The sequence below is a fragment of the Prunus avium genome, chromosome 3 (genome assembly GCF_965620075.1).
Source record: "Prunus avium chromosome 3, drPruAviu1.hap1.1, whole genome shotgun sequence".
Classification (NCBI taxonomy): domain Eukaryota; kingdom Viridiplantae; phylum Streptophyta; class Magnoliopsida; order Rosales; family Rosaceae; genus Prunus; species Prunus avium.
Window position 1 is genome coordinate 11,339,531 of NC_142286.1, and position 15,112 is coordinate 11,354,642.

General features: G+C 37.2%; 4 protein-coding genes across 5 annotated transcripts; 1 reads left to right on the forward strand and 3 right to left on the reverse strand.

Annotated features, from left to right (window-relative positions):
• Window positions 1–1,615: 1,615 nt before the first annotated feature.
• LOC110769730 (uncharacterized) lies at window positions 1,616–3,489 on the forward strand. The gene is made up of 3 exons (XM_088250970.1): window positions 1,616–2,036; window positions 2,431–2,541; window positions 3,074–3,489. Exons 1-3 carry the CDS (start codon window positions 1,770–1,772, stop codon window positions 3,152–3,154), a joined length of 459 nt encoding a protein of 152 aa, XP_088107096.1. The 5' UTR covers window positions 1,616–1,769; the 3' UTR covers window positions 3,155–3,489.
• Window positions 3,490–3,694: 205 nt separating this feature from the next.
• Window positions 3,695–5,978, reverse strand: LOC110769734 (large ribosomal subunit protein uL5). Of its 2 annotated transcripts, XM_021973763.2 has the most exons (5): window positions 5,826–5,978; window positions 5,575–5,682; window positions 5,407–5,449; window positions 4,280–4,475; window positions 3,695–4,046 (listed from the first exon to the last, which is right to left on the reverse strand). In XM_021973763.2, the coding sequence occupies exons 1-5, from the start codon at window positions 5,826–5,828 to the stop codon at window positions 3,845–3,847; spliced, it is 552 nt and encodes a 183-aa protein (XP_021829455.2). In that variant the 5' UTR covers window positions 5,829–5,978; the 3' UTR covers window positions 3,695–3,844. The 2 variants fall into 2 exon arrangements, with proteins under 2 accessions (XP_021829455.2, XP_088107095.1); XM_088250969.1 differs by lacking the exon at window positions 5,826–5,978 and having other exon boundaries at window positions 5,575–5,688.
• A 6,535-nt stretch (window positions 5,979–12,513) lies between these two features.
• LOC110769733 (uncharacterized) lies at window positions 12,514–13,392 on the reverse strand. The gene has a single exon (XM_021973762.2). The coding sequence runs from the start codon at window positions 13,390–13,392 to the stop codon at window positions 12,514–12,516; it is 879 nt and encodes a 292-aa protein (XP_021829454.2).
• A 117-nt stretch (window positions 13,393–13,509) lies between these two features.
• Window positions 13,510–14,310, reverse strand: LOC110769732 (uncharacterized). Its single transcript, XM_021973760.2, has one exon. It carries the CDS (start codon window positions 14,308–14,310, stop codon window positions 13,510–13,512), a length of 801 nt encoding a protein of 266 aa, XP_021829452.2.
• Between the last annotated feature and the right edge of the window lie 802 nt (window positions 14,311–15,112).

A 15,112-nucleotide genomic window follows, 5' to 3' on the forward strand; every position in this document is an offset into this window, starting at 1 on the left:
TGTTCTGATACATATATTTTACTTTAAGATCACATTTCCATGCGCCCTCTATCCATTGGCTAAGATATTTTTATTGTGTTTCTGCACATGTAGGGCCAAACCACATATAGGCCTGAAGTGGTTGTGGCCCCTAAAGTCACAGAAAGTCCTTTGAAGTTCTAAATAAAACCTGAAAAAGCTGTAAACCCACAAAATAAATATGGGGGCTCCTGTTTTTTTTGGTCAATGTAATTCTATTCGAATAAATTAAAAAGCATTACAAAAGTGTGGAAAGCCACAAGCCAAAGATAATCTAAACAAAACAAAAAACAAAACAAAAAACAAAAAAACAGATGCCCAAACATGAAACCACACAACAGACAAAGTGAAAGCCCAATTACAATCCCAAAGAACACAGGCCGCAACACCATCGCAAGTCCACAATCACTGAAAAGAAGTAACTGTTAACACATACCACAGATCCAAACAGGATGGGGGAACAAGGCACCCGCACAGAATGTGCTCTCATAATCCAAGGAACTAGTGTATTTAACACTCTAAACGCATCCCCACACCACATACTGATACTGGCACCCAAGGAGATTGACGAAAGCTACACCCGCAAAACCTGAGGAGCAAAAAGGGTGGTGATTGAGAACCAACAAAGAAAGGTAGTCGTAGGCCACATGAGAGAGAACTGTAGAGGAGACAAAAACCTCATATTCGAGACATAGCTCTGAGAAAATGCACCTATGGAGAGTGGGAGGAGCTGCTGACTCACAAGTAGAGAGACGAGGAAAGAGGAGAAGAAATGAAACACGAACAACTAGAAATCCTACCATTTTGTGGGGATTAGAGTGGATAAGTTTTTCTCCATGAGCTATGTTGCATAGGTACGGGTACGCCGATACAATATGATATGATTTGTCGATATGGCAAAACTCTGAAAACTAGGATACAATACGGCGATTAAAATAATATAAATTAATTCATTAATATTGCATCCATCTGTTATAATCATTCATCATGACTTCAAAACATAAAACTAAACACAAAATACAAGTCTCCATAAAAAATAAAAATAAAAAGCAACACAAAAACAAATTAAAACATTGAGAAGCCAGTTCCCAAATCTCTGACTCCATAAGATTTTATAATTTTCAAAATTACCCCTTAAAGTATCGGAAATGTATCGGGACCGTATCCTTAAAGTATCAGAAACGTATCGGAAGTTCTAACTTTCATAAAAGTCAACGATACTTCTATGTTCATATTGGATACGTATCGTACCCGTATCGGATACTAGCATACCCCTCTAGTTAAGAGTATCGGTGCAACATAGTCCATGAGTAATCCACCTTCTACCTTCAATTTGGTCAATGAAGTTTTTATTTCTTCCTTAAACATACTTTAATTATTATAAGTATCCAATCCAAGACTAGTCACCAAATGACACCTAGGGTTTAGCTTACTGGATTCAAAATTCTACTTCATTCTATCAAAATGCTGGTGAAAAAATTGGACGAAATTAAGTCATGATGATCCCTTAATTGCAATAATTAATAAACTACAAACATAAAATTGCGAAAATCAAAATTACAAATATCTTAATAATTGCGTGTTTGTCTGAAAGGCTTTCTTTTTCAGTCCGAAGTAAGAAAAATACCAAAGCAGGTGGCTTTCTGTCTGGTGAATTTGGCTCGACCCTGAAAATAACCCCAACCAACAAACTCTAAAGCCCTCCTCCCTCCTCCTCTCACTCAATACTCTAAACCCTAAACCCACCATCAATGGCCGACCCAAGCTCCGCCGCTGGCGACGGCGATTCCAAGGACAATTCAGTCGCCAAGACTGCCGGATTGGTGGTCTTCTCGGGCATCGCCATCAGCATTCTCAAAACGTTAAACCCTTTTAACAAAAAAGGAAATGAAGAAACTCCTCCACACAGTGAGTCAACTCAGCCCATTCAGCTGACTTCTTCGCAGCCTCAGCCTCAGCCTCAGCCTCTCCCTCCCCAACAACAACCCATTCTCAAGGAACCACACCCTCCTCTGCCCGTACGTCATTTCTCAATTTACTGTTTTTGATCCTGTTTTGTGTGAAATTTTCGATTTGACATTTTGTAGTTCACCATTTCTTTGTTGCCTTTGGGTTTTTGTTTTTGTGATATTCATTGCTTGCATAAATAGATTCTTGAATATTTATTGTTACTTGAGTGAGTGACCTTTCATTTGGGTTTTTTCAATTAGTGGTTAATGGTTATGCTTTGGAAAAACCCATTACTTATAATTGATTTTGTTTGACACATTGGTCATTGAAGGTGCCACTATTTGCTCATTGCTTGTGCACTTGATCATCAATTATAGTTTGGAGAAAGCCATGGCTCTAAACTCTGAAGTTTCTGGCTGTTTATTGAAAGCCCATTGATTTGATTTGTGGGTGTTATTGTAGAAAACCATTACGAGCATGGACCAAAATGTGCCAGACACACCGAAGTCGTCGCATAAGACAATAGAGATTGAGAAAGGAGATACACTTTGGGGGCTCTCTAGAGAATATGGGGTAAACTTTATCTTCTCTTTACTCTTTTGGTATTGCACATGATAATGCTCTAAGTTTACATTTCCCTTAGAGAAAATTTGCATGAGTAGAAGTAATTCTGGTGGTGTTCAATTGTGCAGCCGATAATTGAGAACCAAAAGATAGAAGGACCTACTTACTTTACCACTTTAAACATATGGAATATGTGTGGAAACACCCCTAAGTACTTGCACCCTCAGAAACTCTTTTCTGAACAATAATCGGAAAAACGGAGTTGAACGTTTACTTAGTTACCAAAACAACATAATGCTGGAATTTGATTAATCTCATTCTGAAATACTTGGGTGGAGCAACTTGAAATGTTTGGTAACCACAATGATATGGCTTATTATTATATTTGTTAGTGAAACAGAGGGTGAGAATTTATTTATGTTGGATGACTGCCAAAACCTTTGAAAGTAATAATATGTTGCACTTTCTAGTATGATATTTTATTTGGTAGTCATGTTTTGCTTTTGATTTGATATATGTTTTGTTTTTATGTACATCTTAGGTATCCATTGATGCGATCAAAGAGGCTAATGGTCTTACAGGGGATACAATCTATGCTGGCAAGAAGCTTATCATTCCATGAATACGCTCCGCCTGTGTTGTTTTCGCATAACTCGGTTTCCCTTGCAATTTCGAGTCTCTTCACCTAAAAGCAAAGAGCAGTCATAGCCTTGTAGTTTCGACATTTCTTGTTCTGATTATTGGTTTGGCTGTACTGGAGTGGTAAGCAGTTTTCAGGACGAGACGTTGTGTTGGATATCCAAATTTAACTAAACTGGTTTTTAACAAATTTTATAGGAGCAATGCAGTTGCCCTTGGAGTCTTCCGTGCCTCACTTGAAGGCAAAGAGGCTCTGAAATTTTGATTTCTTGTATGCGTAGGCAAACATTCAGGGAGCCAAATATTGATCGTTTCAAATGCCATCTGTTAATTCTGTTTTCCTTCCTCCGAGAAGATACAGTATACCATCTCTTAATCGCTTTACCTTGCATCAATAACTTTCAATTTAACAATTTTTTCAGCTTCAAAGATTTTGTTTTTAAGGCTCAATGCAGTGTGAAGTACCGAGCACTCGACATTCGAGACAAGTCAGGAACTAATCATATGCCGTAACTACAAAAGCTTAAAGGGTAATTCCAAAAACTTATAATTCAAAAAACAACAAATTAACAGAATTTGGTCCACCAAACATTAACTCAAGCTTTGACAAAACTTAAAATTGAAATATGCAGGTCATTGAGACTGATCAAACTAATTTCACAATCCTAAGGACCTAGGATGCTGAGAGCTGCTGGGACTTGTTAAGGATCACACCCTCATATTTGACCTGGAACCATTTCATGGCATCATCCTTGGTGACCCTGTGCTGGATCCCAACACGAGACTTGCATCTGCGACGACGGCCAACACGGTAACCTGGACGCTCCAAAACAACAAAGAAATCCATCCCATAAATACCAGTAGAAGGATCGTACCTGCAAAAGAATGATGATAAATACATAATTAATAAATTGGGATAGAGTAAGAATGAAATTCAACCAAACTAAGATAGTAACATCCAATTGGCCACATGAGACAGGAAAAGCGACAAAAAAGTAAAAATGTACTGAAAACAATAACAGTAAAAATGTAAAAATGTACTGGGCAATGATTCATATTTTAAAGGAATAAATAAAAGAATGAACAAATAACCAATGAAAGAGCTTACTTGATTCCCAAATCAATGTGCTCTTGGATACCAAATCCAAAACAACCAGTATCACTAAAGTTCCTTCTTAGCAACTCATATTCCTTCACCTTCAATCCACTCTCCAAAAGTTGCATGGCCTTGTCACCCCTGACAGTAACATAGCAGGCAATCTTCTCATTACGCCTGATACCGAAGGATCGAACAGTGTACCTTGCTATATATTGCAAAAGCGAAAATTACATTAGAATACAATATAAAACAGATGAAAGAAAGAATACAACAAATATAACCATATGCATAGATGGTCTAATGTATTTAAGACTCTAAATGGAGTTCATAACCTCAGCAATTACTTTAGCTAAAATCTTTTGCATTAGGGTAAGTTTACTGGAGTTGGTAACTGCAGCAATCACTTCAGCTATACCCAAGGACTTTAACATATCAAAGTAGAAGGCCTAAAAGCACAGAAGTCAGAAACCAACCACACTTGATTCAACTTTCTGCATCTAAGCAAGCAATGTATTGTTGCACAAACTAGCCTTTCACTAGTCTAACATGTTCAATTGTAAAACATCTTAAAAAAGAAAACACAATTAGGTATACTGATCAAACAATCACAGGCAGATGAGCATACACAAACAGTGTCCAACTATTTATAATACAATTAGAAGACCCTCCATCCTACTATTTATAATAAAATTAGAAGACTCTCCATCCTACTATTTATAATAAAATTAGAAGACTCTCCCATCCTACTATTTATAATAAAATTAGAAGACTCTCCATGTATTTCAAGAAAATTTCTCACTCCAAAACCTTAACAAGACAATGCAGTCAGCAGATTGAAACATAAACCCAAGATTTAGAATTTAAAATTACATGTTAGACCAAGCCATTTTTAAAAGATTTTTTTATTTGTGTTCCTTCTTCACCATCAATCAAAACAATGAGAAATCCAAAACCCGGAACTATAGCATCATTTTCTGCACCTAAATACTATTAGGTATAAATCTGTGTCATTTGCACTTGAGGGAAACAACCCCAATTAAAGCAAACTAGTATCCAGTAGTATCACAAAGGTTACAGGATGCAAAAATGAGTTACCAATAAAGAGACAACCAGGTGACAGGAAAATGCAATGTTACCTTTGGAGAAAACGGGTGTTTGCCCACTGAGTTGCTCCAACACCTTCAAATAAGAAACAAACAAATAAACCATCTATAACAGTAAATATGAAGTTCTATTTTCTTATAAGTGTTTGTACAGTAGCATGGTATTTGTGTGAGATGGGTGTTGAAGATAGCAATGGCTACCTTAGCGGCTCTGGTGAGTCGATCTCCACTCTCACCAACAGAGATGTTTAGGACCAGCTTCTGGACCTTGATCTCCCTCATGGGGTTCGCTAACTTCTTCTCTGAAGCCTGCATTTCACAGCAGCCAAAAACAAATCAGAACCAAAAAAAAAAAAAAAAAAGGCAAACCAATAACAAGATCACGATAACATTTAAATACAAAACAAACAGAGAAATCGACTAGCGAGCCAGAGCTAGAGCAAGAGAGAGACCATTTGGGATTTTGAGTTGCAGCCGCAGTAGGGGTCTGGTATGAGAGGGGCAGATAGAGAGAGAAAGAGAGGCAAGAACCCTAAATATGACGAGGGAATATGGAGCTAGGGTTTTGATGCGAGTGTATTTTCTTTTATTGTTCGACTGACAGACAAAATTGCCCCTTTTAACATCCGAAATTACGGTGTCGTTTCTGTGTTCTAGGGTTTCGGCAGCTTCGCCTGGTCCACCCCCTGGGGAAAGTTGTAATTTTGACTTGATCAATGGATTTGGGCCAGGCAAGTACATCCTAGTATTGTATGGGCCTTAAGGTTGTTTATTGGACTTCATTCGCATGGAGAAAAGCTAAGGGCTGACCAATGCGAATTTCTCTAATGCGGACAGCTTAGTTGCCCTTTGAGAAAAAAAGAAAAAAAGAAAAAAGAAATAATTACACTTTAGTCCCTGGAGGTTTAGTGTCAGTATCGAAATGGGCCCCAAAGTTTCAATTCAATCAATTTCATATCCGACATTTCAAAGTATTACCAATTTATACCCACCGTGACATTGACCGTCAAAGTCAGATGTTAAATGTTGACGTGGCAATCGTGGGACCCACCTCATAACCAAACAGCAGTTAGAAAGAGACCAATAGAGGACCCACCCACTACAACAAGATTCGTCGTAAAAACATTGAACACAATGCGTGCAACGTCTAAACTAACACCTCAGCTAAAATTTCATTGAAGCAAATCAACAAACAGTTAGAGAACAGTTTTACATTATGCATTTCCGCTTTGGGAACAAAAGCATGAGCCACATTCTCCAAGCTATCGTTCAGAACTTCAGTGATCGTAGCTGTGATCACCTCCGCCTGCTTCGTCGGCACACCTTTGGCCTCCAAACCCCTAACTAGAGCCAACGTGTCCACGAGAAACGCACGATCCATTCGGTTTGACCAGTCCCGAAATCTACCAGCTAAAGAGCCCATATCCATTGTTGCTCGTTGAAGAAGGCGAATAGAGGTTCCGTCGGAAGCTGGCGAAGAGAAACGCGGAATCGGCACCAGTTTGATGCACGCGTTGCAGAGCGCCATGTATTTGTTTTCGAATTATAGAGAGAAATGCTTTGTTTGGGTAAAGTATTGAAGTGAGAGGGGCGGCGAAAAAACGTGGTTGGATGGGTGGCGTAACCAAATCACCAAAACACACAACACACTCAACCATCAAAACAAAACAAAATGACAGTAACCAAATCCTTTTTGTTTTTTTTCTTTAAAATTTTTTTTTAAAAAAATCCACCATAAATAACCCATTTCCTCCAATATCTTTGCATCTATCCATGGTGGGTCTGCATCTCTCCATCCTAGCTCTTTTTGCATCTATCCACGTCTCCCATTTCCTCCAATACCCTCTAACATTAATGAGTTGGTTCGATACTAGCTGTGGGAGAGGTTGTGGGTTTTTTTGCCCTGTCAATGGTGGAGATTTGGGTTGAGCTTGTTTTTAGTGGGAATTATATGGTTATGGAGACGGAGAAAGAGTGTTGGAGATGGAGAGGATGGAAGCCAATGAAGTTGAGATTGAAAAGAAGGGGCTGGGGTCTGCAACTCTTAGGTTTTTTTTTAAAGTTTTTATTTTATTTTATTTTTTTATTTTATATAAAATTAATTTTTGATATTGGTTAGTGGGTGGGTCCCATATTGGTCTCTTTCTAACTATTGTTTGGTTATGAGGTGGGTCCCACGACTGTCATGTCAGCATTTAACGTCCGACTTTGACGGTCAATGTAACGGCGGGTGTAAATTGGTAATACTTTGAAATGTTGGGTATGAAATTGATTGAATTGAAACCTTGGAGGCCATTTCGATACTGACACTAAACCTCCAAGGACTAAAATGTAGTTAATCCTAAAAATAATTTTTAAATAATATTAAAATCATAAAAAATGAAAAAAAAAAATGGAAAAAAAGATCTCCTCCCTCTTCTCCCACCCAGCCAACCTTTCTCTCCCTCCCGACTCAACCCCACCTCTCAGCCACCCCTCTTCGTCGCCCACCCCCAAACCCAACTCTCTTTCTTTCTCCTTCTACACATTTCTTTGCCGAGGGATCCTCTATCTTAAAAGTGGACCTCCGTAAAATGCACGACCAACTCCTTAGGGCCACCACTTATGATTTTCTCAGTCTATCTGGTGATCTCACCCTTGATCACATAGACTTTGAGCTCGTCGATGCCGGTAAGTACTTAGTTTCTTTCATTTTTTATTTCAAGATTTCAAGATTAGGGTCTTAATTATTCCTTGGAAAATTCTTCTTTTCAATGTTTTTGGCTCAGTTCTTTTTCAAGTTTATGGGTTTTGTTTCAAATATGTTTAAATTTGATGAACTATCTGCCCTTTTGCATTCTAATAGCCACATTGGGCTATGTTCTTTTTAAAGTTTATGAATTATCTGCATCATTTGTCATTGGGCTTTGTTCTTTTTCAAGTTTATGTTCATTTTAACTTCGTCATTTGGTTCCAAAAATTAATCTTGTTTATGGGTTTGCATTATCTGAATTTGAAAATGACCCTATAGGTTGGGAGGTTTTATGTAGTTTGTCCTATATTGTATAGTACAACCCTAATTTCTACCCTTACCAGATAATCTTCATCAATTTCAAGAATTCTCTTCATCTTTCGACTGCAAGTAAGCCATTTTATTTTTCTCTCTAATTCTTCGCAACTGTAATTTGAAGTTCTGTATAATTTCTTTTTCAATATATTAGTTATCTTATTCGTTTATGTGATATAGTAGAAATTTGACGTACATGCATCATACTTGTATCTTCGAAATATTAATGGTGTTGTTTTATAGCTATGAATCGAAAAGATCTTGCGTGGAAGTATGCAAAAGAAATAGAGGGGGGAAAATACTTGAGATGCACATTTTGTGATCAAAGATGCAATGGAGAAATTTCTAGACTTAAGCATCATTTGGGTCAAACTCATCATGGTATGCAACCATATAAGAAAGTTCATGAGCATGTGAAAAAATAGTGTACCGCAACTTCGAAAAAATTTCAGCTTGAATAAAAGAAAGAAAAATGAAATGCTTAGAGAGATTGGGAATGGTCCACGAGGAGGGGCTCATAGTATGGAAACTTCATTAGATAAAGAATATGGAATCCTCGGTAGTAGGAGTGTTGCTGTTGATAAGGCTCTTAGAGCACAACCTAAATCAAAAGGACCAATGGATAGATTTGTCACTTTAGAAGCTCGACAAAGTACATTAAATCCAACATACAAACAAAAAGAAAGAAAGGAAGTTTGTCGAAATATTGGTCGTTTTTTCTTCTCTAGAGCACTCCCATTTAATATTGTAAATGATCCATTTAGGCTACCTATGGTGGAAGGGATTGCCGCATATGGTGGAGGATTTAAGCCTCCATCAATGCATGAGTTGAGGACTTGGATCCTTAAGAAATAAGTTGGATGCATCACGTAGGGAAATATTGTTAAACAACAACACTGAAGCTACATTCGCCTACATGAAAGCGAAAGCGTCAATGGATCTTGAATTTTTTTGTAAGTTCAGTGTAGATGAGGAGAATAGGCTTGCTAACTTATTTTGGAGAGACTCTACTTCACTTTTGGATTATGTTGCCTCTGGAAACATCCTCATATTCGACAGCACATACAAAACCAATATGTATGACAAGCCTCTAGTGTTATTTGTTGATTCAAACAACCACCGAGCGAGTGTTGGTTGTGCCCTATTGCTTGACGAGACCTTTGGAACATAAAAGTAGTTATTAGAGACAGTCGTATCCTCCATGAAAGGCAAGAAACCTACATCAATACTGACGGATGAGGATGAGGCGATGTGCACAAAGCAATTGAGTATGTGTTGCCTATGTGCAATCATAGGTTGTGCTCATGGCACGTGGCAAGGAATGCACAGAATAACTTAAAGGATGAAGAATTGGTACGACCATTTCAAGCATATCTTTGGGAACCAATTACAGTCAATGAGTTTGAAAAGAAATGAAAGTTTTTGAAGGACAGAGTTACTACACATAAACAAAAGGATGGCTGCAAATGATATATGCAAAACGAGATGCATGGGTGAAATCAGGCCTTAGACCCAAGTTTTTCGGTGGTATGTGTACTACTCAATGTGTGGAGTGTATAAACAAGTTTGTAAAAGATTACTTGAGGGAATGCATTAAGTTGTTTGAATGCATACCACCGAAAACAGTCAAAAAAAGTGCTTACAACAACACTGAAAAGTCTTAAGCAACATACTTCCCAAATTTACACACACATGTGCTTTTTATTGGTATGTAACGAGATCAATGTTTCGTCAGCACTCATTCATGAAAAAATAATTCATAATTTCGGAGGACGGTTGTATATTTTAGTGAAATACGGTGAACCGCGAAATAATTGGAGTTGTGTGTACCTTCGTGGGAAAGATGTTCGAATAGAGTGCAACTGTCAGAAATATGAAATCGAAGGCATCTCATGTTGCCATTTGTTTTATGTGATGAAGTGGGAGCATGTTATGAAAATTACCTCGTCACTCATAATGAAGTGATGGACAAAAACTGCATGAATGGACATTGGATATGCATTTATGTCAGAAAGTGGTAGCAAGGAGGTTATATAAACCACGAGATACGAAAGTTTAAGTTGTATTTCCAACAAAGTGTGTTTGTATACATCAAAGAGCACAGATGGGTATAGTATTATTCATAAATTTTTCTTATTAAAATAAATTAATGTTTAAAAGGTTTACGCCTTGCATCAACGCCTCGCATTTCAAAGCATTGATAAGAACATCTGTCTTGAAGCTTTGTTCCCCTAAAACCCACATTAGTGAATCTACACATAAAATGGTGATGCTAATAGTGTAACAATCTTCAAAGAAATCATTTTTTACAAAAACAGAGACTTTATTTTACCAAAATCAACAAATTAGAAACTGATGGCCAGTTGTGGACAAGAAGTCAGAATAAAAAAATTTCGAAATCATAATAAATAAAAGGAATTAATAATAAATCGATAATGTTTGCAATCCATGCATCTATGATTGGGTTAAACTAATTTTCATGTAATAAAGTCATTGCATAATATTTTCATTATCAATGCAATAAAAGAAAGTGTTTCCACAACATATACTATAAAGTTATTCAAATGCAATCAATTCTTCACAGTATTCAGAGCAGAATATGCACATTATTTATCAAGATACAAACAATCAGTAGACAGCTGGTATAATCTCCAAATATACTTTGAGTACTATAACAAAATTAATTTATGCCAACTTCAACACTAGCTGCAACCTCCACCATTAATTAACCAACCTAAGCTTCAGCATAAACTAATAAACCCACCAAACCCACCAAACCACTAACCCACATGTTCAATTTCCAAACCCAAACATTGAAATCAAAGAGTAGATGGGAAATTTTTAGAATTTTACCAGTTTTTCCGACGAATCAACTCGGGGCGGCGAGATAGGTGGCGTGGGAAATGGGTATGTGCTTCTTAAGCAAAACTAAACACATCACCTTTTGTTTTTGTTTTTTTTTTTTGGTCATAAAGATTAAATCAAGATACAGGTGCAGGGGCAACATCTTGGGGTTAGGCAGAGCTGGAGATGGCGAGAGATGAGCTCAGGGGATCTCGAGATGAAGTTTGCGGGTGAAGGTGGCGAGGCGTGGATGGGTCAGGGAAGGTAGGAGGGTTTCGGGTGGGGGAGAGTCTGATAAGTGGTTTGGTGAATGGGATGAGGAGGTGTTGGCTGTGGCTGTAGCTGTGCGTAGAGGTGTCAAACGAGACGGGCAGGCCCAGCACAGCATGAGTCCAGCCTGTTTAAATAAGGCACGGCACGGCACGAGCACAAATATTAGTGGGTCGTGCTTGGCACGGCACGAAAACTTAGGCTGAGCCGGGATCAAAAAATGAGGTTCAATGGACTGGGCCGGCCCGTGATCCAATATGCAGTAGCGAATCCAGGAAATTTCCTTCTAGGGGTCAACCTCTAAAGGTTAAAAAAAAATTATACAAAATATTCCCATAAAAATGAAACGATAATATTATAATTCATAATTAATAGAAAAACCCACAGTACAATTGTCCACGACGAGTTTTCATATTATGAAAACGTAGCATTATAGTTTCATTATCAATACAAGCAAACACATCTTTCTCAATATAAACAAGTAAGCTATCACTTAACCATTGATCTCCCATTCTGTTGCGAAGTGGACCTTTCACAATATTCATAGCAGAAAATGCTCTATCCACAGAAGCAGTTGCAATCGGTAAAATTAAGGCTAATGTGAGAAACAAATAAACATAATTATATGTTCTATGCAACCCTTTTTCCACCATTTTTCTTGCAAGGTTACTAATCCCTTTCAATTGAGAAAAATCGGTCATCGTACGCATATGATTAATATAAATATCAAGTTGATCTTCAAGTGCCAAGCGATCTCGAGGATTAAAATCTTGATGATAAAATTCAACAAAATGAAGTAGCTTTTGTTTGTCAAAAGCTATGAATGAATCATCCGGACTCAAACATGTCAAACAAAGAAGTAACTCAGTATTTACCTCACTAAAGCGATGATTTAATTCCGCAAGTTGCCACTCAATGATTTGAATAAAGATGTCCACACGATAATGATGGAGGTGTGTTATTCTAGGAGCTCTTCGATGTTATCTCCATTGAGCTACATATGCATCATCCATGTTTGGAACCAAGATATCATGTTTGACACAAAAGGAAGATACTTGATCAAGCAAGGCTTCAAATGCATTCTCTCTCATGTGTTGTAGTTGTTCCTTGCAAACTTTGACTAAAGTTATTGCATTCCCAATGTCTTGGTCTTTCCTTTGTAATGCTTGTGACAAGTCATTTGTGGCTCCCAATATAGATCTCATGAAAAATAAATGAAATACGAACTCAAAAGATTGTATTTCTCTCAATGACCTATTTGCTTTACCTAGATTATTAGTGGAGCCATCCTCAATAATCAATTTAAGCACTTTAACCAAAGATTTAAACATGGAGATGATACTAAGTAATGTACCATAATGTGAGTTCCAACGTGTATCACCAGGACGCTTGAGACAAGTTTCTTGATTTAAGCCTCGCCCTGTTGGAAAAGTATCTTTTTCAAAAGCTTCCGTAATATCCTTTTGTAGTTGATCTCTAAGCATGTCACGACACTTACACGATACTCCAACAATATTAACCAAGCTATTGCAATATGTGAAGAAAGTGGAAATATCAACATTTCCCTTTGTCACGGCCACAAGAGCTAATTGAAGTTGATGTGCAAAACAATGAATATAATAGGTGCAAGAATTTTCTCTCAAAATCTGTGTTTTAAGACCATTGAACTCACCCTTCATATTACTAGCTCCATCATATCCTTGTTCTCTTAGCATGGAAATGCTCAATTCCACTCTTGAAAACAATGTGTCAATAGCCTCCTTGAGTGAGTTTGATGTAGTGTCGCTAACATGTTGAATGCCCACAAACCTCTCAATTACATCCCCACTTTTGTAAACATAATGAAACACCACCGCCATCTGTCCTTTTACTAACACATCATGCGATTCATCAACTAATAAAGAGAAGAATGCACCATCCATATCCTTAATGATTTTCTTAATAGTTTCAGTGGCACAAGCATTCACAAGATCTTTTTAAATTGTTGGAGCTATTAACTTGAGATTTCCGGGAGCATTTTCTAACACAACGACTTTAACTTTCTCATCATGATCAGCAAGAAATTGTAAGAGCTCCAAATAATTCCCCTTGATGCTTGAAGTGTCACTCTCATTATGCCCACAAAAAGGAAGACCTTGCCTTAACAAAAATCTCATACAATCAAGAGAAGATGTCAAGCAAATACGATAATCAATACGAGCTTGCTCTAATTGCTTTATCAAAACTGTTCGGATGTGTTTCTTTTGATTCATAAGATCCACACAATATTGTCGAGATTGATTATGAACACTCCCAACAGCTCCAACATGTTGCCTAATTTTATCTTTCTTCTTCTGATTCCTAAAACCCATCTCTGTGAAGGCGTCGCTACACCCTTGACCAATTCTGAAATTGAATTTGAAGAGATAACAATAAAGGCAAAATTCAGTATCTTTACTAAAATTGTACTCCAACCAGTCAAACTCATCAAACCACTTGACATTAAATCGTCGATCATACCCTAAAAGATTAGTCTGTGGAAATGTGTGATCCTTAAGCTGACATGGACCCTTTTGTAGATATGCTCTTTGAACTTCGTCCCGAATGTTAAGATCATAATCCAACATTTGAAGTCGAAGTCCAGGGTCTACAATAAGATTAGCGAAGATATCTTGCAACTCACTTTCTTTCGAACTATCCACATCTCTTGAAATACCCACATCTCTCGAACTCGAACTACCTACATTATCCGAACTAGAAGTAGTTGATGCGAACTTTCTCTTAAAGTAGAGTTCCATAATTGTATTGGTAGAAATAACCAATCAAGCATCAACAATAAAAAAAAAACCCATAACTTATGCAAACTAACCAAAATAAAATCTCAACAACTAATCAAATTTACCAAAATATAATCTAACATAAAAGTAAATCCCTAATTTATTCAAACTAACTAACCAAAACCAAAACCCTTAATTTATTCAAACTAACTAACCAAAACCAAAGCCCCTAATTTATTCAAACTAACCAAGAGATATAATCTAACATAAAAGTAAAACCCTAATTTATTCAAACTAACTAACCAAAACCAAAACCCCTAATTTATTCAAACTAACCAAGATATAATCTAATATAAAAATAAAACCCTAATTTATTCAAACTAACCAAAACCAAAACCCCTAATTTATTCAAACTAACTAACCAAAACCAAATTCCCTAATTTATTCAAACTAACATAAAAGAATAGCGCTAATTTATTCAAACTAACAAACCAAAATAAAACCTCAACAACAAACAACAATAACTAATCAAGAAAAACACAAACATATAGCAATGTTACTAATTAATTAAAGCATAAAGAAATTAGGATAACTTACTTTCAAATTTGAGGGATAAATTGAAATCAAATTGAATTTGGGGGTCACTTATGTAATTTGTTGCTGCGCCGCCGCCACTTTGAAGCCTCCGCGGCCAGATTTGTGGGGGAAGGAAGTGAAGGTTGAGTTGGGGATTTAGGGTTGAGAAGTTGAGAGGTGAGAAATGAGTTAAACCTCATTTGGGGTGGGGGGAATTATCGGGTAAAAGCAGAGCAGCAAGCTGCGT

Excerpts from the sequence above, each read along its gene's own strand:
- LOC110769730 (XM_088250970.1), top strand. The coding sequence starts at position 1,770 with ATGGCCGACCCAAGCTCCGCCGCTGGCGACGGCGATTCCAAGGACAAT. Across the intron at positions 2,037-2,430 it reads AACCACACCCTCCTCTGCCC|AAAACCATTACGAGCATGGA; the intron begins GTACGTCATTTC and ends GTGTTATTGTAG. Across the intron at positions 2,542-3,073 it reads GGCTCTCTAGAGAATATGGG|GTATCCATTGATGCGATCAA; the intron begins GTAAACTTTATC and ends TGTACATCTTAG.
- LOC110769734 (XM_088250969.1), bottom strand. The coding sequence starts at position 5,688 with ATGCAGGCTTCAGAGAAGAAGTTAGCGAACCCCATGAGGGAGATCAAG. Across the intron at positions 5,450-5,574 it reads GACTCACCAGAGCCGCTAAG|GTGTTGGAGCAACTCAGTGG; the intron begins GTAGCCATTGCT and ends TCTTATTTGAAG. Across the intron at positions 4,047-4,279 it reads CACATTGATTTGGGAATCAA|GTACGATCCTTCTACTGGTA; the intron begins GTAAGCTCTTTC and ends ATTCTTTTGCAG.
- LOC110769733 (XM_021973762.2), bottom strand. The coding sequence starts at position 13,392 with ATGGCGGTGGTGTTTCATTATGTTTACAAAAGTGGGGATGTAATTGAG.
- LOC110769732 (XM_021973760.2), bottom strand. The coding sequence starts at position 14,310 with ATGGAACTCTACTTTAAGAGAAAGTTCGCATCAACTACTTCTAGTTCG.